Consider the following 27,389-nt stretch of genomic DNA (forward strand, 5'->3'; position numbering starts at 1 on the left):
CTGATTTTCAGCACCATTAGGTCTGCACCAGCCAACACACACTCAGCAGTAACCCTGTTGTAATCTGCCTCACTTGACAGCACATAAATGTCTCTTTTGAATGAAATGTACATACATCTTCAGTGCATAGCAGCAGCCTCTGAGGTGCAGATCAGAGAAGGTGCAACCTGTTTGTCAGTAATCTGACTGTGGGGAGGGAAGGCATTAGCAACCCAGAGAAGGGGAGCAATGGGGGCAGGGAGGTCAGTGATATGCAAGGGCTCTTAACGCCGAAGTAAAGGCACTGGACCTTCTCTGGCAACACACACTAATATGTACCCCAAGCACTAATTCTGCATGTTTTGAATTCAGTTTTTCAACTACCCAGTACCAATAGTGATTTTTTTATTTAAAAAAAATTTTATTCATTTTTAGAGAGGGGGAGAGAGAGAGAGAGACGGAGAAAGGAGCATCAATTCTCACATGTGCCTAGACTAGGCAAGCCCGTTTCAAACCGGCAACCTGAGTGTTCCAGGTTGATGCTTTATCCATGGCACCACCACAGGTCAGGCTATTTGTTTCTTCTTATGCCTTCTCTTTATACCTCTTCTTTATCACAGATTAAAGAATCAATTCCACAAAACCCATGCCATGAATAATAATTGTTCAGCAGCTTTCTTAACTTCTTTATTTCTTTTCTCTGCTCCTTCCACCTTTTATTATCCCTTCCTTCTGAAGGGATGTGAAATGGGCTTCCCATCTGTCACAAATAGGACGCTCATTTCTGTACAGCCTCGCAGGGCTTGCCTTCTAGGAAGAGTCTGAGGGCAGAATGATGGCAGAGGCAGGGGCTCTGGAGTCAGATGCCTTTAACAAGTTCACCTGGCAGGCCGTAGCAGTGCAATTTTATCTTTCTGCAAAGTTAAGATATAAAGCTAACTTACAGATCTGTTCTATTACAGTTTATCTCCATCTATTCCCAACGAAAGGTCAGCTCTCATTTTTGAAGCTAGAAGGCATTCTTTGAGCAAGTTGCTAGGAATTTATCCTATAGATGCTTTGGTACATGTTGCACAGAGACACAACATGGGAATATTCACTGCTACACCACTTAGAAAAGCAAATCCCTCTAACAATGCTCAGTGCCCATTGATAGGACTGTTTAAACACTACATACCCATAAGAAATAAGATAGATTTCAGATACATTGCCAAGTGACAAAAAAGCAAGTTGTAACATCTGAATTTTTACTGAAGGCATATTGTACTTATTCTGAGGAATTTCTTGCATTGGTGATAATCCATTCATTCCAAGCAATAAATACCTATTTAAAAACATTTGCATTATTTATTGTATTAGGGCTTTATCATCTTTGGCTTATAAACCTCCTCTCCCACCAATTGTGTTTATTATTCCTATAAACATAAGGATTTAAACCCACATAGCTGCTGGTGATACCAGGAAGGCTAAAATCTTTTTTTTTTTTTTTTTGACAGAGTGAGTCAGAGAGAGGGACAGACAGACAGGAAGGGTGAGAGGTAAGAAGCATCAATTCTTCATTGCAGCATTTTAGTTGTTCTTTGATTGCTTTCTCATATGTGCCTTGACCAGGGGGGGCTACAGCAGATCAAGTGACCCCTTGCTTAAGCCAGCGACCTTGGGCTTCAAGCCAGCGACCATGTGGGCAACCATGGGGTCATGTCTATGATCCCATGCTCAAGCCAGCAACTCCGTGCTCAAGCTGGTGAGCCCGCACTCAAGCCGGTGACCTCACGGTTTTGAACCTGGGTCCTAAGCGTCCCAGTCCAATGCTCTATCCACTGTGCCACTGCCTGGTCAGGCAGGAAGGCTAAAATCTTGAAGATGATCTTTAAGTCATCATGTCTGACGACAGACTGCTTTCTTTCTTTGTTTACAAACTGAATTCCCAACAAGTCTCATCCCAGATGAGGTTTTACAGGACATTGAAATAAACCCCAAACCATCAGAACAATGAACTCTGTGCAAACAAGGCCTGAATGATGCTCTGGAGCAGGAAATGACACCACCATTGAAGGTACACCATGCGCCAGGCAGTGCACAATGTGGAGCTGGGACTACACACTCATGACCCCTTTGCTGTATGCCCTAAAGTACTGCCATTATTTATTTGGACTGTAAAACATTGTATTACAACACTGATGTGAACCTAGGGGATTAAAAATAGTAAAACCAGTCTGGCCTATGGTGGTGCAGTGGATCAAGTGTTGACCGGGAATGCTGAGGTCATCAGTTTGAAGCCCTGGGCTTGCCTGGTCAAGGCACATACAACAAGCAATCAATGAACTAAACCAAAATAACTATGAGTGGGTTTTTCTCACGCGCCCACACCTCTATGTCCTATGTAAAATCAAGGCACACAGGAGAAGCGACCATCTGCGTCTTTTCCCCTCTCTCCCCTCCCACTCCCGCAGCCAGTGGCTCAATTGGTTCAAGCATGGCCCCAGGCACTGAGGATAGCTCCTTTGGAAAGCATCAACCTCGGGTGCTAAAAATAGCTCAGAACTCAAGCATTGGCCCCAAATGTAGTTGCTGGGTGGATCCCAGTCAGGGTGCATGAGGAAGTCTGCCTCACTATCTCTCTTTTACCTTAAAAAAAAAAAAGGCTAATCTATGGTTAGTGGTATATGACCATCCTATCTTGAGGACCCTAGAAATAAATGATGCTAATGCTATGACAGAAATGGGAACTCCAAGAAGTTTAGAACCAAAACCTGTATGAGCAATAATTTCCCAGGGTAAAAAAACAATAATTAAAAAAAGAAACATAGAAATGTATAAAATAAAAAGGTATGTCCTCCATACCCTGCTGATACGTGTCTCCCAGAAATACACAAGCATGCACCATCTTCTCCTTTGAACAAAACAGTATCATAAAGTATACATAACAACTTGCTTTAGTCCCAGACGCATACTAGGCAAATGGCTCACACAGGGTGGCAGACATACTACAGCAGTCTCTTAATGTTACACTTTATATTTAAACATCAAGCCAGCAAAATTATTTTCTTTTATTCTGTGAAATTTCAGTAAATAGACATGTGCATGATTTATGTTAATTTAGGCATGATGATGAGAATTGAGGCCAAAGAAAAACTTCTGGGGAAACTCCCATGATTTCTCTCAGATCTTCGGGGCAGGAGCTGACTTCTCTCAAGATCCCCCACACTCCTGACAGGAGGTCTGAATACACACTGGCCTGTCAGAGTAGATTCCTGAAGATGGACAGACTGGAAGGAAAAAGAAACAGGAATAAACGTTTTTTTCTGACTGCTGAAATGTTCCCTCTCCCCTTCCACAACTCTTCTAGGGCCGGTCCACAGACTTGAAATCAGTGCACTGCATTTACACTATGGCTATGCAAATACTGTTCCAGGCCAGACCAGGCACGAGCCGGGATGACTTCTCCCCTGTCACACTGGCCCCCTGGAGGAGCAGGGTTCCCCTAGCATCAAGCTCAGCCTCTCTTCTATGGCAGCAGCACTGCTTCTGTGAGCAACCATCCGTACAGTTGCTCGGATGATGAATGCTGTTTGCTTCCACCTGGACCTTTACTTTCTTAAATATGAGGTTTTTGTTTTGTTTTGTTTTATTTGTGACAGAGACAGAGAGAGGGACAGACAGGAAGGGAGAGAGAGGAGAAGCATCAACTCTTTGTTGCGGCACCTTAGTTCATTGCTTTCTCATATGTGCCTTGACCAGGGGGCTAAAGCAGACTGAGTTATCCCTTCCTCAAGCCAGTGACCCTGGGCTCAAGCTGGTGAGCTTTGCTCAAACCAGATGAGCCTACGCTCAAGCTGGCGAGCTCGGGGTCTTGAACCTGGGTCCTCAGCATCCCAGGCCGACTCTATCCACTGCGCCACTGCCTGGCCAGGCAGATATGAGAGCTTTTGTGTTGCATTATTACCCTTTGATACACTTGTCTTTCCTTGCTCTTTCTAGTCTTTCTCAATTCTCCCTCCTGTTCCACACTGGATTTGCAACTCTAGGTCACTTGCAGTTGTCAGGCCTCCCCTAAGTGTTGTCTAGATCACGATTTGGTTTCCCAAGAGCCATGTCTTCTTTTCTTGGTTTATTCCTCATTTTGCTGGAGTATATCGCTAAATCCCTTTCCAGGGAAAGGTGTGGAATGGGGAACCTGTGTCTGAAAACATCTGGATGGATTTGGCAGGGTGTAAATACAAGTGGCAAGCCATCTTTCCCTGTGAACTTGGAGGCTATTCGTCAACTGTCTACAAAGCCTCTTACTGTTGATGAGACAGATGGGTCAGTCTAATTCTCATTTTTTCAGAGGCAAGCCATTCTCTGGGGGAGGAGTTTTAGGATTTTCATTGTTGATGTTTGAAACTTCACCTTGATGTCTCAGCTCATCCATTGTGATGAGCCCTCGGGGCCTTTCAGTTAAGACCCAAGAACTTCTGCACTGGTGTTTCCTTCTCTTTTCTACTTTCTAGGACAGGGGTCCCAAACTGCGGCCCCCTGAGGCCATATATCTGGCCCCCACTGCACTTCCAGAAGGAGCACCTCTTTCATTGGTGGTCAGTGAGAGGAGCATAGTTCCCATTGAAATACTGGTCAGTTTGTTGATTTAAATTTACTTGTTCTTTATTTTAAATATTGTACTCAACTCTTTTTTTTTCCTGACTTATTTCATCAATATAATTTATTTATTTTATTTTTATTTTTCTGAAGCTGGAAACGGGGAGGCAGTCAGACAGACTCCCGCATGCGCCCAACCGGGATCCACCGGGCACGCCCACCAGGGGGCGATGCTCTGCCTATCCGGGCTGTCGCTCTGTTGCCACCAGAGCCACTCTAGCGCCTGGGGCAGAGGCCATGGAGCCATCCCCAGCGGGAGGGGAAGAGAGAGACAGAGAGGAAGGAGAGGGGGAGGGGTGGAGAAGCAGATGGGTGCCTCTCCTGTGTGCCCTGGCTGGGAATCGAACCCGGGACTTCCGCACACCAGGCTGATGCTCTACCACTGAGTCAACTGGCCAGGGACTTCATTTTCTCAACTCTTACCTGCTGTCTGTTTAGTATATAGACCCCAGCTGCTCCTGTCCTCCCGTGTGCCACCACCTCAGAACCCAGAGCCTCCCTGCCTCCGGCAAGGCCTAGCCTCCGCAGCAGTCCCTCTTTAGTTCATGAGACGGCGGCTTTCCCCCCTCACTGCCAGCCTGTGACATCCCCTTGGGTTGTCTGTAAAGGTAACACTTTAGCTGGAGTCCTATAATTTATAAACATGTCTCATAAAGCAAAAGGCAAAACTCTCACCAGAAACAACTTACCAGTTTAGAACAGCCCATTCACCTGCTCGGTTTCAGGGTCCAAATCAATGTCATAGAAGCAGGGCCGGGTAGGGAGTCCGGGCATTGTGCTCATCTAGGGGATGTGAAACAGCATTAAACGTAAAGGGACAGCCATCTCTCTTTCCCATGTGCCCCTTAGATAGAGAGTCCAAGGCACTAAGATAGAATATTGTTTTATAGTTTTCAATAAAGTGGCACTCCTCTTGTTAAAACATTAAAAATAAAGTAACTGCTCCTGCTAGGACCTCAAAGAGAAAGCCTCTGACCCCTCAGCAATCAGATGCCAGGCGTCGCTGCCCTCAGTACTGACAGTCACTCACCTTCGCAGCCTCATCTCACAAGCCCACGAGGAGGTACGGGGCTTGTCCACTGTTAACTTTGTTTTAATCAGTCTTGCATAGATACCCGTATTATTTCTGCTTCAGCAACACATTAAAAATTAGCATTCTTTAACTTGGACCAACACATTTTTCTATATAACGTAGATGGTTTTACAATCGCTGCTCTTACTGGTCCAAACTGGCCTTCTAAAACAGAACTTGTGATGCTCATGGCTTATATTTTACACCTGTTTCTCTTCCAAAGACTTGGCTTTGACAAATATCTACTTAGATGCTTACAAGTGAAAACAGTGTATTTTATCTGTAACAATGTCCTATATAATGAATACAAAGCTCCAAATCAGATCCAGACAGGAAAAGAGTTCAAGCTGAACTTCTCCAACATAACTATAAAAATGTCATAGAAAAGGATAAGCCACCTTTTGTAACGTGGAACACCTACACTTTAGAAAACCTAATTCTGACATGTGCCAATTAGTACTTTCTAGAACATATTATGGAGACCTGACATTGGTCTCTATTCTCAAATTCTGTACGAGGTACCATTGCTGGGTGTAGGGAAAGGAGGAGAAGGAAGGCGTGGGTCCACAGACCTAGCAGAAAAACCTGAATGTGACATTATAAAGATAAAGGCCATATGCCCATTGATGCAGACACACATTCATTAATTAGCCTGTTGGCGGAAGATGCTAAAGATGGTCCCAAAACAGTGATTAGAGTTCTCAGTATTTTTACTCTTATCCAAAGAGGATTCCCCCCCAAAACATTAATCATATTGATAATCAGAAAAATTTTAAAAATGGAAAGATTATGTATACATACACACATGAATTTATGATCTAAGACTAAGAAAAGCAGCCACCACACCTTGAATTAATACTCAACTTCTGAGTCCTGTTCAGGCTGTAGTAGAATTAGGAGGCATGAAAAATAGTGATTGTTTAAGGCATTTAGGTTATGTGTGGAAATGTCTTCGACCAGTTGGCTTTTTTTTTTTACAGTGACAGAGAGAGGGGACAGAGAGAGTCAGAGAGAGGGACAGATAGGGACAGACAGGAACGAAGAGAGATGAGAAGCATCAATCATCAGCTTTTCGTTGCGAGACTTAGTTGTTCATTGATTGTTTTCTCATATGTGCCTTGACCGTGGGCCTTCAGCAGACCGAGTAACCCCTTGCTCGAGCCAGCGACCTTGGGTCCAAGCTAGTGAGCTTTGCTCAAACCAGATGAGACCTCGGGGTCTTGAACCTGGGTCCTCTGCATCCCAGTCCAACGCTCTATCCACTGTGCCACCACCTGGTCAGGCCAAGTTGGCTTCTAATGCACGAGTCTGGTCTAGGTGAGAGTCTTGAGTTGGGCAGGATGCATTTCGCTCCCAGCTACAGGCAAGCTCTCACTGGCCTGACCATTTGGTTTTGCTTTCATGGCTAGAGCCACCCCTCTACACGCACACACCACAGCCACTGCTCTCAGCTGGCAGCTGCTACCAATTTCTCCAGAAAGAACACGTGTTTCTGCAATATTCAAGGTGCTGAGTAAATGCTTTATCGTTCCTGTGAAAAGAAAACTTCTAACCCCAATGACTGATGAAATAACAAACTAAACCTCCTGCTCTCTGAGGTGGCTGAGGGAGCGCTGGTTCACAGACACTTGTCTGACCACCCTTGTTGGGTGATGACACCGCTTCACACCAGGAACGGAGAGAAGGGTCACATCTTTAATAACAAGCCCAAGGCCAACGTCAGCAGAGGGGAAAACAGGATTCAGCTTTCATGTTATATACTCCCCCCCCTTTTTGAGATTCATTTTATTTACAAGCAAACAAAGATGTCCCCTATAAACTCTCATCTGTAATGAGAAGAGCAATATAGAGAAGTAGTTGCTGGCTCCATAGTGATGTGTGAAAGGGGTCCATCCGGCTGTCTCTGTGAACCATGATTTTGTTACTTAAAAGGGGGGGAAAGCCACGTGATTTCTTCATGTTACATATGTGAGAGACTTCAAAAGAAAAGTTACTTTTCAAAATTCTACAGTCTCTAGACAGATGCGTGGGGTGACCAGAATGTCACTTTCATTCAGTGACAGCCCCTATTCCCCAAGAGTCATATCCTCTGAGCAAAAGTGTTAATATTCATTAAAAGTATCTGCCCAAGGAATGGAGACCTTGCTCTTGAAGAGCCTGAACTTAGGTGCCTGATAAATGCCATGTCAGTTGTGATTACCTATAAGCACTAGCACAGCCTACCGATTGTGCCCACCCTGGACTCACTCACGGCCGCACTGTCACAGGGAGACAGAACTGTTGTTCAGTACGAGTAGTCATGACATCATCCTCGAACTGATACCAAGATGGTCCACAGCAAGAGGAATGACCCTAACAGGCCCGACTCCAACCTCCTCCTCAGCAATGAACCCTGCTCCTGTGGCCTCTGCTTTCAGCTTCAGGCTCCCCGTGAGACGAGGAGCACCCTCTGCGCGCAGCACCCTCTACGCACAGCACCCACTCACCGTGCCCACCAGGGGGTACAGGAAACCAGCCCCGACGCTGGCGCGGATGTCACGAATGGGCAGGACGAAGCCGGTAGGCACACCTTTTTGCTCTGGATTATGAGACAAGGACAAGTGTGTCTTGGCCATGCAGATGGGCAGGTTCCCAAAGCCCTGGGGGAAGAAGGGAACAAGAGCGGGACCGTAAAAAGCTGTACTGCAACGAAGGACCTCTGCGCGCTGTGATGCTGTGGGTTCTTCACTTTATTTGAAACATCTGAACTCCCCTCACATCCGTCTCCACGTCACTGCCCTCTAGCTCAGTTATTATTATTATTTTAAAAAAGGGAAAGAACCTGTTGGGCACAGAGAGGACTCACAACTGTATATGCCAAAAGTGACTATTTTATTTTCCTCTATATAACCAATTAAAAACAATAGTTTGGCACAGACATGACGATACAATTCAAGGTGGGCTCTTGATATTTTAGTAAGACATTCTGTATTTCCTCAGAGCTTTCCCACACACTCACTACGGAGATAAAGAACTCGGGACTGGACCACCTGACCCAAACTCACTATTTCAGAGCAGAAAAGGCTGCTGCCCAGAGGAAGCGCAGCCGCGGGTGCCCGGCAGGGCTGGGGAACCTGGCTTCTGGACTCCAAGGCTGGCTTTATACACAGCTGAAAGAACAAAACCACCAGACACCTACCTGCTTCGTGTAGACTTCCGCCTTGTGCTGAGCCTCAGGCAGCAGTTCAATGTCATCTGCCCCATAGATCTTCTGCGCGATGAGTCTAATTTTATCCTCCACTGGGAGCTAACAGACAGGAAAGAGGGGGAGACTTTAACTGGGACATGGCCACATTCCAGGTCAGTCCCCAAAAAGGCAAGGAATTGTTTTTATGTGCATACAGATGTGCAAACAGTTTAAGGTTTACTGGGTTAGAAACCTTTTCTTTTAATATAAGCCCCAGACTTTATAAATATAAAATGTCCTATAGTGATAAAGTTACTGGGTGTGTGTGTCTGTGTGTGTATTTAGGATCTCACTAGGTAAATTACAAACAATACTGCTAACTACCCAAGAATAATTATTTCTTCGCAAGTAAAAAGTATGTTCTATGACTGAAGAGCAGTCTCCTGTCAAAGCAGACCTGGATACTGTTTGTGACACAACAACCAATCTCCATCCACACAAATTTCAGTTTGCATATGAGAGGCAGATGCTACCCCTTAACACAACATATTGATTGCTAATTGCTGTTACTTAGAAGTAGTTAAAAAAATCTGGTGACTTCTATGATCAACATGTAGTGGGAATGGTGTGAAAGGATTTGCCCTCTGTGGCACCTGAGGCAAAAAGTGCAGTGGACGGAGGCCTGAGGTCCAAGGAGTGAGGCCCCGCGCACAGGGCTGGCCCCGCCCACAGGGTTGCCTCCTCCCGGGCCTGGCTTCTCCAGTGCTGCTGAGCCTAAGGGAAGCGCGAGGAAAGCCACCACAGGTAACCTGCATGAGCAGATTGCTAAAAGTAGACAACATGCCTGACTATACTCCCCAGCAACTAAGGCTAAGAGGATTCACTGGGCAGAGTTTTTTGAAAGGAATAATTACTTATAAAAATAAAAATTCCCTTTTGAACTAAACAGTGATAATCTATGAAAGGGCTTTGCATAATGCATATGAATAAAGTGACCGTTCAATTATGGCTTATAAAGATGCAATAGAGATTACTTTTATATGCATCTTACAGTTGGGCTAAGGCACATTCGGAACTTCTGAAGCAAAAGTACTTTGTTGAGGGGTGATTTAAGACCAAGAGATGCTGAGTAAGACAAAAAGGGGCAGCCTCCTGTTGGTCAGAGCAGAGCAAACTTCCAAGCAGAAGTGGGTTATAAAGTCCTCATGACCCCACCTGGCCCAGGTCTCCCGCTCGCCTTCAAGGCCTGGGGTTCCTAACAGCGGGCACTGTGGATGGGGCTTAGAGAGGGTGCCTGTAAGTGCCTGTGGCATCTGTGTGCAAATGCTGAACAGATTTTCAAACCAGTCTGTATAACTAAAGTTCCACGGGAAATGTCCGTGTCAACAATGGGAGTGTTAATCACTGTCAGTTTATTGAATCTGTATGGGGCAAAGAGAAGCAAAAGAATGTTAAAACTCAAGAGTAATGGTGTTTTTTTCGTCTACATTTTTATGACTATTTTTGAAAGTCTATGATGATCTTCTAAAAACCAAGCCAAGAACCAGCGTAGAGAATACAGGCAGAATTAGCTACTGCATCTGTCCCGTGTTCCTAATGAAGTTTCCAAATGTGGGCATACTACTTAATGTCCAATCACATCCTGAAATACATAAACAGAGAAATGAACACCAAATACAGCCCTATAATGTAAACAACCTTTCTCTGAACTAACTATATACTTTATTGTACATGGAATAAGCAGTACTTCTGCTTGGGCAAGATACCACAGTTGACTCAGTGATGGAAAGTGGTTTTACACCTGAGGGCTCTTTGAACTTGGGGCAGCCCTAGGCCGTAGTGAATTATTTCTTGGTTCTAACCATTCCTCCTGTCAGCAGAGGATCTGTACTGTGAGCCTTTTCAAAAGTTAGGGTGTGAGCTAACCTCCCGGGGTGTTCTTGCCTGAATCCTCGCTCTGTAAGTAGGCAGCAACATGTGTTGGTAAGAAAGCTGTCAGGAGTTGAGGGTCAGGCAGTGGTCATGTAACTCACCTACGTGGGAATCGGACTCACACGGCCGAAGCTGTTAAACACGGGCTCTAGAGAGGCAGCCACACAGAACCCTCTTGCTTTGCATACTGCAAGTAACCCACCTTGAGGTCATAAAGGAGCCGGAAACTGCTGGGTGCCTGAGCTGCTCTCCGGACAGCCTGGGCCAGGGCTAGGGCACCCCTGCCCCCTTCCGCCCAGTGAGTGCATTTCACGGCATCGAAAGCCCCATGTTCTTTGGAAAGGTGGCTGACGAGGTCCAGCTCGGTCTCTGTATCTGTCCTGTAAAGACAGCATTTCATGTTACGGTGCTGACAATGCCTGGAGTGGACAGACTCTCTTGTTTTTGCCATTAAAACCCCTGTGAGCCCTAGCTGGGTGCTCAGTTAGAGTGTTGTCCTGACACACCAAGGTTACAAGTTTGATCCCTGGTCAGGGCACATATAAGAATTAACCAATGAATGCATAAATAAGTGGAACAACAAATTGATGTTCTTCTTTCTTTCTCTCCTCCTTCCTTGCTCTCTAAAACAAAATAAAACAGAAACACCAATTCTCCCCCCACAAAAACCACCATGTGAATGACCTGCTGATAAATAGACATTAATCAAGTAATATTGCTTGGGTTCAAATCCAGCTCCAGAATGTACTAGCGAGGTAACTTTCAGCCAGTTAGATAAGCTTTATGTGCCTGGACTTCCACACGGGGAAAATGGGAATAATCATAGTACTCATTCCATTTGGGAGGCCAGATGACAAATATATGCCAAGTACTCAAAACATTCCAGGCACATCATAGAAATCAGTAAATACTTGCTTTCAAAAATTTTTGCTTTCCATTCTGCTGTGGTTAAGCCATGACAAGACCCAAACCAGCACTACTATACTTAAAGAGCCCACGCAAGTTCTCTCTTGCAGGAACACTTCCAGCTCAACACGTTCATTCAACTCTTTGTCAAGACAACATCCCACCAGACCCAGTGAAACAACTGTTAGCTCAAAAGAACTCTGGGGACCGAAAAGAACATTTAACTGCAGGCCTATGTTGCAGTTGGTGGAAAGGGCACCCTCGGGAGCCGATCTGACCCTGGCCCCTCAGTGGGTGAGGTGACGAGTTCACTGTGCCACTGTACCGCAGGCTCTCCCTTAGTGACCCCTGTAGCCCAGGCTGACCAGCCAACAGGAGGGCCCGAATGAAATAAAGCTAAAGCTCCAGATGTCTCTGACCCGGTCCCCCCCCGTCCCCTGGACTCTGACACTTCGTACTTACTTGAATGCATTCACGGCCACCACTACTGGAACTCCAAACATCCTGGCATTTTCAATTTGTTTCCTCAAGTTACTGAAGCCTTTTCCAACCAGCTCCAGGTTCTGTAGAAACAGTGAACATGGTGGTGTTCCCATGAGGGTGAGGGCAGAGAAAGCACAGCTGAAAACAGTTCCAGGCGCTTCTTAGAGGGGAACCTGTTTCTTCAAACCAGAGCCACGCACAGTCAGGACAAGGTGACGGAAAGCGTATCAGCTGGTGCATCTCCCACCACAGGGAATGTGTGCCCGCAGAGCTCGTCCCACTGCACCGGCACTTTTCCACTAACACCGGGCAGTGGGGTGTGTGTGTGTGTGTGTGTGTGTGTGTGTGCTGCGCCTATGCCCTGGCATCCTGAAAACACGAGAACTGGCATATCTGCTGTCATCACACCGTATCTTAATAGCACGTTTGCTGTGTGAAGGGAATCAGATGCCCTTAAGTAAATTAGATTTACAATCCCTGTGTGTATAGATTTTATGTACTCATATAATGGTGCAAAATAACTCTAGTTAGTGTTACACAGACCCTTCCATCGGAAGACAGAGCCTAGTACAGTGCCTGGCATTCATTATACAGCTGCTATAAGTACTGTCAGAAAATGTGAGGCAATCAGTGATGCTTTCAAAGGTATTAATGAACACAACCAGGAACCTTGACTGGGGACAACAGAAAAAAAGATAAATGCCATCTGTAAGAACCACAGTATGTAACTTAAAGGAAAGAAATTAAAGAAACACACTTTTAAGAATATTTACTGCAGCACTGAAAAACTGCAAATAGCCCTGGCCAATTGGCTCAGCGGTAGAGCATCGGCCCAGTTTGTGGATGTCGTGGGTTTGATTCCTGGTCAGGGCACACAGAAGCCCCTATTTGCTTTTCCACCCCTCCCCCTCGTTTCTCTCTCTCTCCCCTCCTCCTGCAGCCATGGCTCAATTGGAGTGAGTTGGCCCAGGCACTGAGAATGGCTCCATGGCCTCACCTCAGGTGCTAAGAGCAGCTTGGTTGCTGAGCAATAGAGCAACACCCCAGATGGGCAGAGTATTGCCCCCTAGTGGGCTTGCTGGGTGGATTTGGTTGGGGCACATGTGGGAGTCTGTCTCTCTGCCTCCCCTCCTCACCAAATAAAACAAAAACAAAACAAAATTGCAAATAACACAAACCTCCTTCAAAGGGGATTTATGATATACATACTCAATACATATGCACCATGGAGACATTATGAAAAGTGAGATAATCTGTATTATATGGAACCTGTCAAAGATCTACTAAGTTACAAAACTAAAGAACTCCATTTTTGGACAAATACAAAAATACATGTGTGTGTGTGTATATATCTGTGTGTGTGTGTGTTTATATATATAATTTTTAAGACTTTATTCATATTAGAGAGAAGGGGGAGAGAGAGAGAGAGAGAGAGAAAGGGGGAGGAGCAGGAAGCATCAACTCCCATATGTGCCTTGACCAGGCAAGCCCAGGAGTTTGAACTGGCGACCTTAGCATTCTAGGTCGACACCTTTATCTACTGCGCCACCACAGATCAGGCCTGATGAAGTATTTTTAAATGTTGCAAAATATGCACCAAACTGTTAAGACTCAAATCATATATTATATCCTTATATTGTTTAATTTTTAAACAAAGAGTGTGTCACTAATATACACTTAAAAACTGAATCAACTGCGCTATCCTTAGCGCCTGAGGCTGATGCACTGGAGCCAACCAGCTAGCCTCAGCACCTGGGGCAATGCACAAACTATCTGAGCCACTGGCTGTAGGAGGAGGAACGGAGGAAAGAGAGAGAAGGGGGAGAGAAGCAGATGGTTGCTTCTCTTTTGTGCCCTGACAAGGAATCAAACCGGGAACGTCCATATGTCAGGCTGATGCTCTATCCACTGAGCCAACTGGCCAGGGCCACATTACATATTAAAAAAATAAAAATATAACAGTAGTATATAAAACTACATATACTGCATCATGAGCAAAACCCAGCAGCAGTAGTGCTTAATTTGTGGATTCCATGAAAAAGCAGAAAAAAAATAAGTTAAAGGTAGAAAACATCTGAGATCCTTATGACCATGATTTACACTGTTTTTCCTTTAATTATTGAAAACTGAGATTAAGATTTAGTTGATATTCTGAAAAGCACCGCTAATTCTTTACCTCTAGTCACATGAAAACCAATTAATATGTAACACAGCTTGAGAACAGTTTTAAATAAGTAGAGTTTTTGAAAGAAGATGCCAGCTGGGCCGGTGAGGGGCAGCCGTCTAATTAGACACAGGAAAGGCGGAGGGGGGCAGGAGGGCCAGAACTGTGAATTCCCCTCCCACGCGTGAGTCAGCCGAATGGCCATAAAAGGCAAACCATAACTCAGAAGACAGGCAGACGCCAAGCACCAACAATTCTTCTCTAGCTGTTTTTGAAATACTTCATTTGGAGCCTAAACAGTGACCCTGTATTGCTTGACAATGTACAAGCTTCCAAAAAAGGCAGAAAATTGCATTAGTGAGAGGAGCTGACCGTACCATCTCATTTGAGTCTCTTATAACCACCCCAAACTGGCTCTAGAGATGTTTCTTTGATGGTAAGTGATGTAAACATGAAAAGGTTCAAGCTCAATCAGCCTCTGGAAACTTCGCCCAGAAAAATAACCAGGATGCAGTGTATCTTGGCCCATTAATCTGTATTTAAATCTGCAGAGGAAGACATTTTAAAAAGGTCCCTGTATTTGCTTCTGATGTGAATGGCATTTGGGAACTGAGCAACCAGTGCAGGGAAGACAAGGAAACTTCCATCAGTTTGGTGCACGGTTTCTCAGCCTCAGCAAGATTAACATGTTGGGCCAAGTAATTCCTTGTAGTGGGGGGGTGTCCTGTGCACCCTAGGATATTAGCAGCATCCCTGGCCTCTACCCACAGAATCCCAGTAGTTATAACAAAAATGTCTCATGGCATTGTCAAATGTCCCCTGGGGGCAGACATCACTCCTGGCTGAGCAGTAAGGTCTAGGGCAGTGGTTTTGCTGATATCCTATGTGGGGAAATTCTGCTTCATGATGCACTCCTTCCCCGCTTCAGGACCTTCAGTTCTTCGGCACACTGTGGGCCTTTTAGCACCCTCTGCTCCCAGCAACCCTGGGTCAGAGTGATAACCCCTCATCTCCAAATGAGCTGGTTGGGATATGCTGATTCTGGGTGTGGTTCCTTCTATGTTAAGTAATTGGAAATGATTGAAGTTACCTCTTCTATGTAAGCCTTGGGAAGAGGCATCCCAGCAGTGACCTGGAAGGAAAGGAAGCAAACAGTCAGAGACGTTTTCTATTTACAATTAGATACCAGCTTAAAATGGTGTGTGCCACATGTAAAAGGCCAGAAGTGCACAGGTGGGAGAGAAACAGCTGTGTAAGGCCGTCTCCTGCCTTAAGGATTCAGGGCGTATGACCAATTCTACAGCACAGGACAAAAATGACTACTGAGAAGAGTGGGAACTTTTTTTTTTAGCATGAGACAGACAGGAAGGGAGAGAGATAAGAAGCATCAACTCATAGTTGCGGCACCTTAGTTGTTTGATTACTTTCTCAATGTTGTTCAATGATTGACGGGGGTGGGGGGCCTCCAGCTGAGCCAGTGGCTCCTTGCTCAAGCCAGCGAGCTTAGGCTCAAGCCAGGAGCCATGGGGTCATGTCTATGATCCCACACTCAAGCCAACAACCTCAGGGTTTTGAACCTGGGTCCTCAGCATCCCAGGTCGATGCTCTAATGACTGTGCCACCGCTGGTCAGGCAAGAGTGGGAACTTTTATGACCTGAACTACAGCGGTAAGAAAGGAGGATCAATGGGGGGGGGGGGGTATGCTCTAGGCAGGGGGAATAACTTCTGAGTGGTGCACACAGCAGTGGGGGTGGAAGTAAAAGGTGAGTGTGGGGGGAAAAGGCAGCTGTCAGCCCCTGCCAAGGCCACCTTGACACGGCCGCCAAAGAAGTCTGAGACAAGCCCTGTAACGGGCTGGTCTGCAGAGCCAACCCACGCCTTTGTGGAGCTGAACTGGGAGGCTTGCGCAGTACACACGTTAGGGAAACACCATGCAGGACTCCCTTCCTCTATCACTGCCTAGTTCAAGGTCTCACAACACTGAAGCGGTGAGGTCAGAGGAGCCTGGCGGCTCAGCCTGCTGCACCCACAGGGATGAGCATGGGGGCGAAGGCGCGGATTCCATGAACCCCGCTGTGGGCAATGGACAGTGACTAAAAAGCCTTCCGTTTTCCAGCCTGGTATGCTCCCATTCCCCAGGCAGACTATGGGGCTCCAACTCTCTTCCAGCCACAGCGAGGTGGGGCTGGAGGTGGGGCCGGCCTGGCCACCTCGTTCTGGGCCTGGCATGCAGCTCCACGAGGTATGCGAGCAGCGGGCCAGCTCCTTGGCAGAGGTGTGTGTGAAGCCGTCCTCGCAGTGCTGCCCAGGGGAAGTGCCAGCATTAGTTTTAGACCCTGAGGTCAGGCGGACAGAAGAGGAGGTGCCACGTGGGGAGGGTGAGTGAGGGGGTGCGAGAGAGAGAGAGATGCTGGCTGACTGAGAAGGAAAAGGGGGTCCATCCTGCACGGCTAGCAGGAAGGGGCCCTGGGTCGAGTGCTTCTGAAACCTGGGCGACAAGTCGGGACTGGAGAGGCTGCTGGGTGTGTTATGGCGCTGGTCCGCACAGCGAGGCCTGGAGACCCAATCCTCATGGGGTCCTCAAGGTCAAGACTATTTCCGTAATAATGCTAAATGTTAAAATCCTTTCACTCTTACTCTCTCACTGAGGATACCCTGGGCTTTTCCAAAGATTGGGTGACATGGGATATCATAGAAGATCAAATGGAGAAGATGAAAACCTAGTGGTCTTCAATTAAGCCAGATACTGAAGAGATCTGAAAAATGAACAATGCCCAAATTTTGTTTTGGAAAATATAGTAACTTGTCATTAAAAAAAGAATGTTATTTATGTTAATAGGTAACTCAGGTTAAATTCCTAATACAGTGGTACCTTGAGATATGAACAGACCAACATACGAATTTTTTTTTTTTTTGATACGAGCTGTGACTCGGTCCATATTTTTGTTCGCGATCGAGCGAAATTCTGAGATACGAGTTGTGATGTAGGAAGCTGCCGCTGGTTGGCGTGTTGGCGCACGGGTCCAGTATCGGCAGTTTGATATACGAGTTGACTGACTTATGAGCTCAGTTACAGAACAAATTAAACTCATATCTCAAGGTACCACTTGTATAATAAATATAAATACATATAATCTACCTAAATAAAAGTTCTTTCAGGCCCTCACTAATTTTTAAGAAGTTTAAAGAAGCCCTGGCCGGTTGGCTCAGTGGTAGAGCGTCGGCCTGGCGTGCAGAAGTCCCAGGTTCGATTCCCGGCCAGGGCACACAGGAGAAGCGCCCATCTGCTTCTCCACCCCTCCCCCTCTCCTTCCTCTCTGTCTCTCTCTTCCCCTCCCGCAGCGAGGCTCCAGTGGAGCAAAGATGGCCTGGGCGCTGGGGATGGCTCCTTGGCCTCTGCCCCAGGCGCTAAAGTGGCTCTGGTAGTGGCAGAGCGATGCCCCTGAGGGGCAGAGCATCGCCCCCTGGTGGGCGTGCCAGGTGGACCCCGGTTGGTGCATGTGGGAGTCTGTCTGACTGTCTCTCCTTGTTTCCAGCTTGAGAAAAATACAAAAAAAAAAAAAAAGTTTAAAGAAGTTTTGAGACCAAAATGTTTGCGAACTGCTACACTGATTGCTACACTATGAAACGCTGATTTGGTTCTGTAGGCGAGTGAGGTCTTATTTCTCCAGTTATAGGATTGGCTCCCAGAGAATAGGAATTTAAGACTTTTTCAAGTAATTTCTGAACACTAGCACCAGGTCTTCACAGGCAGGAGCTGAAGCAAAGATGTTAAAATAACAGGATAAAAAGCGAAACTTCTAACCAACAGGGATTCAGGAAAACACCGAGTTCAGGCTGGAGCTGAAAATACCCAGTCCTAACCTTAGCAGTCCCGCCCAGCACGCACCTGCCAGGAGGGGCTGACCTCCGTCTCAGCTAAATGGTGTGGTTGGTCGGTTGGCTGCCAGTGCCACTAATCAGAGGGAAAGTGGGACTGAGGTTTTAAAAGAACAGTCTGAACATAAAGGAGTTTTCTGTGGGCAGAGCAAGCACATGCCTTGGGTGGGGTTTAGATACTGTGAGATGTTTGACTCAGGGAGGCAGGCCACGAAGCCAGGGTCAGCCCTCTTAGAACCCTGAGAGTGGGCAGGGCCGGGGTGATCGGGCGGCTGGCACAGGGCTGCCTGAACCCCCTCGCTTCTTGTATCTGTTAATCATGAGGATCAGAGCCGCTTCATGAAGAAACAGGCACAAGTCATCCAGCTCCCCTTCAGCCTTCAGAACGTTCCTGACAATCATTCGCGTCCTCCTCCTGATCCTCACCGTGGGGCCGCCTCCGTGCATTTTAAGAGCCCTCACAGTGGCAACTAGCACCACCACGTGAGGGCGGAGACCGGAATACCGGCATTTGATGTTAAAAAACTTTTCCATTCCAATGTCTGCTCCGAATCCTGCTTCAGTCACTGTAAGTAAGGAGAAAAGCAACTGTAAAAATGCTATCCCAACTCCTTAGAATACCATCTATTCGCTGACTGTGTAAAAAATCCTCACCTACAAATCCTTCGGGGCCCACGAGCTTGAGCGCAATCTGGTCTGCAATGATAGAGGAATTCCCGTGCGCGATGTTGGCAAACGGTCCGGCGTGAACAAAGACTGGAGTGCCCTGCGGAGATCAAGACAGCAAGACCGAACCTGCCAACCATGCTCCAAAACGGGAGGACAGTCAAGGCGAGAGTTAGCTGGGTTCCAAAAGAAAAAGCCATCCCAAAGGGCTAACCAGGAGGCTGCCTCTTTTATGACTGTCATGTCCCAGCTGCAACCGCGAGAAAGAACGGGAAGAAAGAGGTGAGCGAGTAGAAAAGGTCTCGACTCCCCAAGAAAAGTGTGAACACAGAACCCCGGTTCAGAAAGGCAGGAGTCACTCTGCTCACCTCCAACGTCTGCATGAGGTTGGGCTTGATCGCATCCTTCATGAGCACTGTTAGCGCACCGCTCACCCCCTGCAAAACAGAGGCACAAAGCGTCAATTCCCACCAGTGAACAAACCAATCTTTCCAAACCAAAATTCAACACTCTTAGGTATTCCTTTTTTTTAGCCATCTTGAACCAAAAAGTACTTTTGCCTGAACTAGACCGTTCATTTATTATTTCTGAATACACTCTGAAGTTACCAGTTATTTTAAGCAGGGAGAAGAGCTAGAATAAAAATGACACTCAGATGTAATTTTTGGAAAAACATGTAACTCTGGAAACAAGCATCTCGCTCCAGCGCTGTTGCTGACGGATGAGGGGGTTCTATGTTCGACTAGTTGACAACACGTAAGTACCAGTTCCGTGAGTACTGGTGTCTGGGCAGGAATGGGCCACAAACCAAATTCAGTACGTGTTTCCTAAAGCAGAAACGGAAAACTGACACCAGAATTCAATACCGGCTCTTAAACACCAGGTCCTTCCTCTAAGCCCTCCAACCAGAGCTGAACAAGCCGGTAACAAAGAAAGCTAAGACTATGGATCTCATTTATGTTCAGTTTTCACGGGCTTCTAAGTTTCCGCTTTGGGTGTAAAAAATTTAAAACAATTTCATTTTTTATACATACTAACTGTAAAGACAGGATATTAATGTTTTCTCCCTTTTCTGAATTCATCTGATATGCTGCTTGCTTAATCAAAGGCCAACCATTTTGGTGTGTGTCAACACAGACTTTAAAAAATTAATTTATAAGATCATCTCATTTCAAACCTCATATAATCATGCAGACAGCTCAGAAATAAACCTAAGTAGAAAACTAGCCTAGTAGGACCATCAGATTATAATGAGTTCTTCCCAGTGTGGTTATAAGCATAGATATAACAGTGGCCAACAAACCTCAGGACCAGAGGTCTCTGTGCAGGGGGAGGCCTGTCACGAGGAGAGGCCAGGGTGTGACTCCAAGCTCAGCTATTAAGGGCCTCACGTGGACTCTTGAGGTACTCTGCAAATTGAAGTCATATGCCCACCTTTGGGAATACACAGGTGGAAAATGTTGTTTAACCATCTGAAACCTGTGGTCTATTACTGGAGCATACTACCTATTACTATAAAGCACATTTTATAAATTTCATAACTACCTGAACAGCAACAAAATCATTTTAAGTTCATTGATTTAACTGCAGCATAATTTTCGTTACTGGTAACTGCTGAGACACCATAGGGCAATGGGCACAGAGGCACCACAGGCCCCTGGCACCAGGGCCCACCAGGTTTTCAGTACTGCTGGGCTCCTGCTGAGACACCATAGGGCAATGGGCACAGAGGCACCACAGGCCCCTGGCACCAGGGCACCCACCAGATCCTCAGCAGTGATGGGCTCCCCTTTCCTGCTGGACGCTACCACCATCTTGCTCAGTCTCTCTCTCATGTCTTCCAGGGAAGTGGTGAGAGCCAGGACAGCCATGATCTCACTGGCCACAGAGATATCAAACTGGGTCTGTTGGAAGAAAAAAAAAAACACAACAGGAAAACTTTGTTAAACCAGAAGAGCATACTGCAAAAAGAAATCCTGGTTTGCACCCAAAGCTTAAACAAAATCTTCCAGATGATGGTTCTTAAAATTAGTGTGTAATCCACTTTGGTTCTGGGAGGTGGAAGTTGGTATGTCCGCGCCAAGTTGGTACTCCAGCGCTATCTTGTCTTCTCCTTAAACAAAATCTTAAATGGATAGAATAATGGCGTACAAAGAACTTAATGAAAATAAACCTCCAATAGCAAAAATTTGTAATTAACTATCCCAAGACCTTGAGTACTCAAATTTTTAAAATAAATATTCCAGTATGGCCAACAATCTCTGTGAAAGCAGCTTGTAATCATGTCGTTATGGTTTCCCTAACACACAGGGGGCACGACACGGAAGCTCTTATTCCACGAAGAGACATACTGCAAAATGGCCACGGAAAAGAAGCATTTTTAATTAAATGGCACGCCAGGATATTCACTTAGGGCTCTCCACCTCTAGGAAAAAGTGCCGGGGGAAAAACACACAGGTAACACATGGGGTTTACTGCAAAAGCTGTCGAGGTACTCGATACCACACCCCCCCGCATTTCCACTGCAAAGAGAAGGCAGAACACCACCTGGCAGTATCAGTCAGCTGGGAGCAGACAGGGGAGGGGGGCAGAAAGAGCAAGGATCTGGTGCGTCAGAACGAAGTCACTTAAAAAGGAACAGTTACCATCCGTGTGTGCCCCTTCTCTGTCGGAGCCTGGCCAATTGTGATCTTCCTCAGGAATCTATCATTGGTGTCCAACACTATGGTAAAAGGGGAAGATAAAGAAGTTTTAGTAACAGGAACATAAAGTTAACAGAAGCAGCCAAGTCTTACAGCAACAAGTCAATGTCTGTCTATTAATATTTGATTTCAAAACTGGTGGCAAAGCTAAAATATGGGTTTCAATTAAGAAATGTCCATATATCATAAATGTACAGGAATTATTTCTAAAGAAATGTGGATTGGCCTGGTTTTATCCTGTCTAGAGAATTCAAACAACTAGAAATCAGGAGTCTATTTTAAAGCACATTCGACCTTACAAGAACAGCAGGCTTCAGTTTTCTAAAGGCAGAGGGTTGTGTTGTTGTTCTATGGGATGACTCACTGACCTCACACCATTCTGAGGAACACAAGAGCCATAAACACAAGGCCAGGCAAATGCCTTTTGAAACACGCTGGGTAAGAGACCTGCTCTTTCCTCCAGCACACCAAGAAAACCTTCCATTCCGATGAGGATATCTAGCCAGCTGAATACCCTTGGAAATCATAGCAAAGATCAATTAGCTAATTAATCTTACTTCTACTCTACCTCCCAGGGCCAATTACTGTTAATACTTTGATGTATTTCCAATTCTGTTTTTTGTAAGAGGTGCCAAACAATAGCAAGATACAAAATGAACAGTACACTAGTTACATTCTAAATGGGTCAAAAAGGAGAGGCATATTTTTTTTTTGTATTTTTCCAAAGTTAGAAGCAGGGAGGCAGTCAGACAGACTACTGCATGCACCTGACCGGGATCCACCCAGCATGCCCACCAGGGGGCGATGCTCTGCCCATCTCGGGCATTGCTCCATTGTGGCCGGAGCCATTCTAGTGCCTGAGGCAGAGGCCATGAAGCCATCCTCAGTGTCCAGGCCAACTCTGCTCCAATGGAGCTTTGGCTGTGGGAGGGGAGGGAGGCAGAGAGAAAGGAGAGGGGGAAGTGTGGAGAAGCAGATGGGCACTTCTCCTGTGTGCCCTGACTGGGAATCAAACCTAGGACTTCCACATGCCAGGCCAACCGGCCAGGGCCGAGGAGAGGCATTTTTAAGGCCAATTTATTTTCCATAAAGACTAATAAGTAACACCCCCAAAGCATGGTCTTCTACAGCACTCAGAGGGTCACACACACACACACACACACACACACACACCCCACTTGATAAGTGAAGGATGTAATGTGTTGTTGAAGTGTACCCTTATTTTTTAAAAAATACAGTGTGAAATTCCTTGTATCTAACTTCTCTAAAATAGCCAGTCAATAGGTATGATTAATTTTTCTCCCCTGGTCTGTTTTTGCTTTCTCAGAAAGCACAAATTAGATATTAAAGCAAAGGAAAAGTGAACAAGATACTAAATTTTCAAAATGGATCTTTAGCTTATTTCTCATAAAATATTATACCATCTGTCTAAAGCTATTGAAGCAAAAGAAGAGAAACTGTGTGGTGTTTATATATTATATGTGTCATCTTAAAAATGTCATTAGCTAGCAACAGTTACTGAGCAGATAAAAATCACAAATGCAGTCATAAATTGGCCATTAGCTGCATTCTACACAACTGGGTGAAAATCCCTTCTCAGCAGTGATACAGCGTAGATGGACGCACTGTAGGCACAACATAAAAACGAAGCCTGGCTTGGTTTTACAAAGAAAAGCAACATATGGTTGTGAGGCCAGGCGACTCATTCACTAAACTGCCAAGTGTTTAAACTTTCAAGGCTACCTACTTTGATACAACAGAGTTCAATAAATGAGGTAAAAATGAGTAGGCAAACTAGTGAGCTACGAGAAAGGTCAAGTCACTGATGCCAGACAAGAGTTCTGTGAATAAAGGGCAACATGATTCAAGAAGTGATTAAACTCAGTTTCTCTACTTTATGCCACTAAAACTTTTTGCATAAAATAAAACTAGCAAAATGTTAATTTTGGTTTATGTGTGAACCTCTTAGAAACCAACCTCACTCCAATCAACATTGAACAGACAGCAAATGACCAAGCAACCCAACAAAAGGAGGTTTGGTCACAGCGAGTATGGAGAGAGACTGATGGAGGCGGCCAGAAAAACAAGTCAGTCACCATCTTGGTTATGTCCTAACCATGAAAATACCAACACACAAGCTTTCAGACCCCACATTTTAGCAACTCTCACGGAGGGCGTGGGGCATGTAGTATAAACGAAGCGGTAGGGCTGGCTAGACTCTGGTACCTCTTTGCCAAGTTATGGTCTCCGGATCAATGTCCAGTCTCACAAATCTGCTTATCTCTTCATCTGTCAGTGTGGTAGGGTCGGTCTTTTCAATGCCTAGTCTCTGAAGAGGTAGTAAAATTAAAACATCAAAGAAGACAAAACAAACAAAAACAATTAATTAAAATTTTTTTTTTATTATTTTATTTTTCTGAAGTTTGAAGCGGGAGGCAGTCAGACAGATTCCCGCATGCGCCCAACCAGGATCCACCCAGCATGCCCACCAGGGGGCGTTGCTCTGCCCCTCTGAGGTGCTGCTCCATTGCAACTGGAGCCATTCTAGTGCCTGAGACAGAGGCCACAGAGCCATCCTCAGCGCCCGGGCCAACTTTGCTCCAATAGAGCCTTGGCTGCGGGAGGGGAAGAGAGAGACAGAGAGGAAGGAGAGGGGGAGGGGTGGAGCGCTTCTCCTGTGTGCCCTGACTAGAAATTGAGCCCAGGACATCCACACGCCAGGCTGATGCTCTACCACTGAGCCAACTGTCCAGGGCCCCAAAATTTTTTTTAATTCTCTATTTCCAGATGGGATTCCCTCTAAGAAATACAAGCCATGTTAAACTCAGAAGGGAAAACTATAATCCCTTTTGCTAAACCTTTATTTCCTAATCAGCCTGTACAAAAGTATTATTAGCATGTTTGTCCCTATCACTGAGCACCAGAGGCATGACCCTAAAGCCAGCCCTAAATAAGCATAGTGATCAAGAAGTGTTGTACCTACTTCACCAAACCCAAACATATTGAAAAGCAAGAGATTCTTCAATCAGACAATTGAGAATCCCAACTCAAATGAAATATTAGGAAGGGCAAAAGTAAGTATAAATCAATAATAAGTAACTTAGACATACTTTTGAGTGTGAAAGTATGTAGCACTATACTTTTACAGCCTTCTTACTGTTTCAAAAGGCACAAAAAAGTCCCGGGCCAGATAGGTCGGTTGAGAGCACTGTCCCAGAGCACAGAGGTTGCTATTTTGATCCTCAGTCAGGGCACATACAGGAACAGATTGATGTTCCTGTCTGTCTGTCTTTCTCCCTCCCTTCCTCGCTTGCTTATATATTATAAAAAAAAAAAAAAAAAGGTTTGACTCTTCCTCCTCACAGAATGTGGCAATTTTCTTTAGGTACAATACTTACATGGGTCACATCCTAAAACAAAAACTGCTTATAAAATATATTCTCCTTTTCTTTTAACTCATGGTAGGTCTGAGTGGGCTCCAGCAAGCCCTACTCCTTCCACAGTTCTGTACTACGCGGACTTTGTTCTTAAAAATCCAGTATGTTTTCAGAGTGGAGCTCATTGGCTTGTCATAGGGCCTCCCCAGCCTAGTGTATGACATTGTTTACAGAAGTCACCAGGCTGAGAATCTGCTGTTGACAATCCATTCTTGACTGAGCAGCTGGGAGGCAGACTGCAGTGACACTAGGTGAAGGAAGGTTTCGTGTGTTCTGCTCACAGCACCAAAACATCAAGTTGTAAAAATTAAAGTGAGAATATGACTATTGTTGACAACACACACAGAGGAATGTAAAATTCCTTCCGTTTATTGTATGGATGTTCCAGTTTGTTTATCCATTCATCCCCTGAAGGGCCTTTGGGTTGCTTCTCAATTTTGGAGAGTATTAACAGAACTGCTAAAAACATTCATGTTTTTGTATGAACACAAGCTTGTATTTCTCTTGGATAAATACCCAGGAGTGAGATTTCCGGCTATATGGTTGGTATAGTATATATTTAATGACTATATAGTTGTTTTTAATAGAAATTCAAGTTAAATATAGAAGTAACCATTCTTGATTAAGGTCTCAGGGATAGGAAGAGCAGAGATTCGCATTGTAAAAGCTGGTATGCTGCCATGCTGGCCTCCTGACTCCTTCCCACACTGCAACGAAAGTGTCAGTCTTTGTAGCTGAATGCAGAAGTAACTCCTACCATCAACCTGTGTTATGTGCATGGTCTTAAGACGATGGTTAGGGATGTAAGGAGATTTTTGCCTCTTATCAATTACTCAATTTCATACAATATCAAAAATGAAGAGGGAAAGCTTACCCATAACCTTCGAATCTGGATATCAGAGAACTTTCTCACGCCATTTACTGATGGTACCAAACGATTAAAGAGAGCCTTAAAGAAAAGGAGGAAAGGGGCTTTTAAATAAAAGGAATCCCGTTGTCTTGCTACCTGCATCATCAGCACCCAAGGGACCAACGTTAATTCAGGAGCCGGAACCCTGTCAAACGTGCCCACAGGGCCTCGGTGCCATACCTTGTCAGTCTGGGTCAGCTCATGGAATATGCGGGCGTCAATGGCTGCGGCCACGAGGTTATTAGCTGCAGTGATGGCATGGATGTCACCAGTAAGGTGCAGGTTAAACTACAAAAGAACAGAAGCCACATCAGTCTTCTAACTTTCTGACATTCATTCCGCTGCAACCAAATCGATCCCTGTGTAACAGCTAATGGGCCACACAGCTAGTAGACAAACACCCAATACAGGAGGTCCTGAAAACATGAAATTACTGTCTTCAGTAGAAACTGTGGTTTTCCCTACTGGTAACCACCAACACTATTCCATCGGCATCAACAGCAACACTGGATTACTGAGGACACTCGATGTCCTTGAGACAGCAAGCGAGGAGGACAGAGGAGCAGCCCGACTCTATGTCTACACGTTGTTCCCATTTCTGCAGCTGTTACTCTGAGTTTGCTCTATGTTGGCTCCTTCCAATCTCATGCTTTATTTGATCACGTGTTTAAAATTATTAATTCCCTGAAAGCCAGACTTTGAAGTCCCTGTCATGCCAAAAAAAAAAACTAAGCTATCTTATAACTTTGCAAATTAAGATGTTTTCCCACAGCCCTGGACAGTTTGCTTAGTGGATAGAACATTCACCTGGCATATGGATGTCCTGGGTTTGATTCCAGGTCAGGGCACATATGAGAAGCGACTATCTGTTTCTCTTCCCCTTCTCTCTCTCTTCCCCCACCTCAGCCAATGGCTTGATTGGTTTGAGCTTCAGCCCCAGGCACTGTGATCCAAGCGCTGGCTTCAGGTGCTAAAAACAGCTTGGCTGATTCAAGCATTGGACCAAGACAGGGGTTTCCAGGTGGATACCAGTCAGGGTGCATGTGGGAGTCTGTCTTATTATGTCCCCTCCTCTCACTTAAAAAAAAAAAAGATGTTTTCCCTTAAGTGTCACATCTACTGCCAAACAAGTCATTTGTCCACTAATGCCTTTACAATAAAGCTCACTACCTGGAAGGAAAACCTATAATAAAGGGTTTGATTCAACCAAAGCCCAGAACACTTTACCTCTTCCATAGGAATGACCTGAGAGTAGCCACCACCTGCAGCGCCACCTAGAGGACAGGTCAAGGGGGAGGCTCAAGTTAAGCATGTTTCTCCATAAAGAGGAAATCAAATTGGTTTTGTAACTGCTATGCATATAATTTCTTTTCTTTTTATAACCATTTGGATCAGTGTTTTTAGTTTTTTCTACCAAGCTGAAACACTTGATCTTTCTGGTTCTGAAGAGTCTC

General features: G+C 45.4%; 1 protein-coding gene across 1 annotated transcript in view; it reads right to left on the reverse strand.

Moving 5' to 3' along the window:
• Positions 1-1,527: 1,527 nt before the first annotated feature.
• MTHFD1 (methylenetetrahydrofolate dehydrogenase, cyclohydrolase and formyltetrahydrofolate synthetase 1) overlaps positions 1,528-27,389 on the reverse strand; it is a 66,306-nt gene continuing 40,444 nt past the window's right edge. The window contains exons 13-28 of the mRNA XM_066388475.1: positions 27,163-27,209; positions 26,116-26,223; positions 25,900-25,974; positions 23,815-23,917; positions 21,532-21,608; positions 20,650-20,790; positions 19,255-19,323; positions 18,875-18,986; positions 18,647-18,786; positions 15,431-15,472; positions 12,156-12,256; positions 10,990-11,167; positions 8,868-8,975; positions 8,176-8,328; positions 5,307-5,400; positions 1,528-3,248 (exon numbers count right to left, since the gene is read on the reverse strand). Coding sequence (XP_066244572.1) covers positions 5,311-5,400; positions 8,176-8,328; positions 8,868-8,975; positions 10,990-11,167; positions 12,156-12,256; positions 15,431-15,472; positions 18,647-18,786; positions 18,875-18,986; positions 19,255-19,323; positions 20,650-20,790; positions 21,532-21,608; positions 23,815-23,917; positions 25,900-25,974; positions 26,116-26,223; positions 27,163-27,209 — 1,544 coding nt within the window. The 3' untranslated portion in view covers positions 1,528-3,248; positions 5,307-5,310. The remainder of the gene's footprint in view (positions 3,249-5,306; positions 5,401-8,175; positions 8,329-8,867; positions 8,976-10,989; positions 11,168-12,155; positions 12,257-15,430; positions 15,473-18,646; positions 18,787-18,874; positions 18,987-19,254; positions 19,324-20,649; positions 20,791-21,531; positions 21,609-23,814; positions 23,918-25,899; positions 25,975-26,115; positions 26,224-27,162; positions 27,210-27,389) is intronic.

This window comes from Saccopteryx leptura, chromosome 6 (assembly GCF_036850995.1).
Source record: "Saccopteryx leptura isolate mSacLep1 chromosome 6, mSacLep1_pri_phased_curated, whole genome shotgun sequence".
In the NCBI taxonomy this organism is placed as follows: Eukaryota; Metazoa; Chordata; class Mammalia; order Chiroptera; family Emballonuridae; genus Saccopteryx; species Saccopteryx leptura.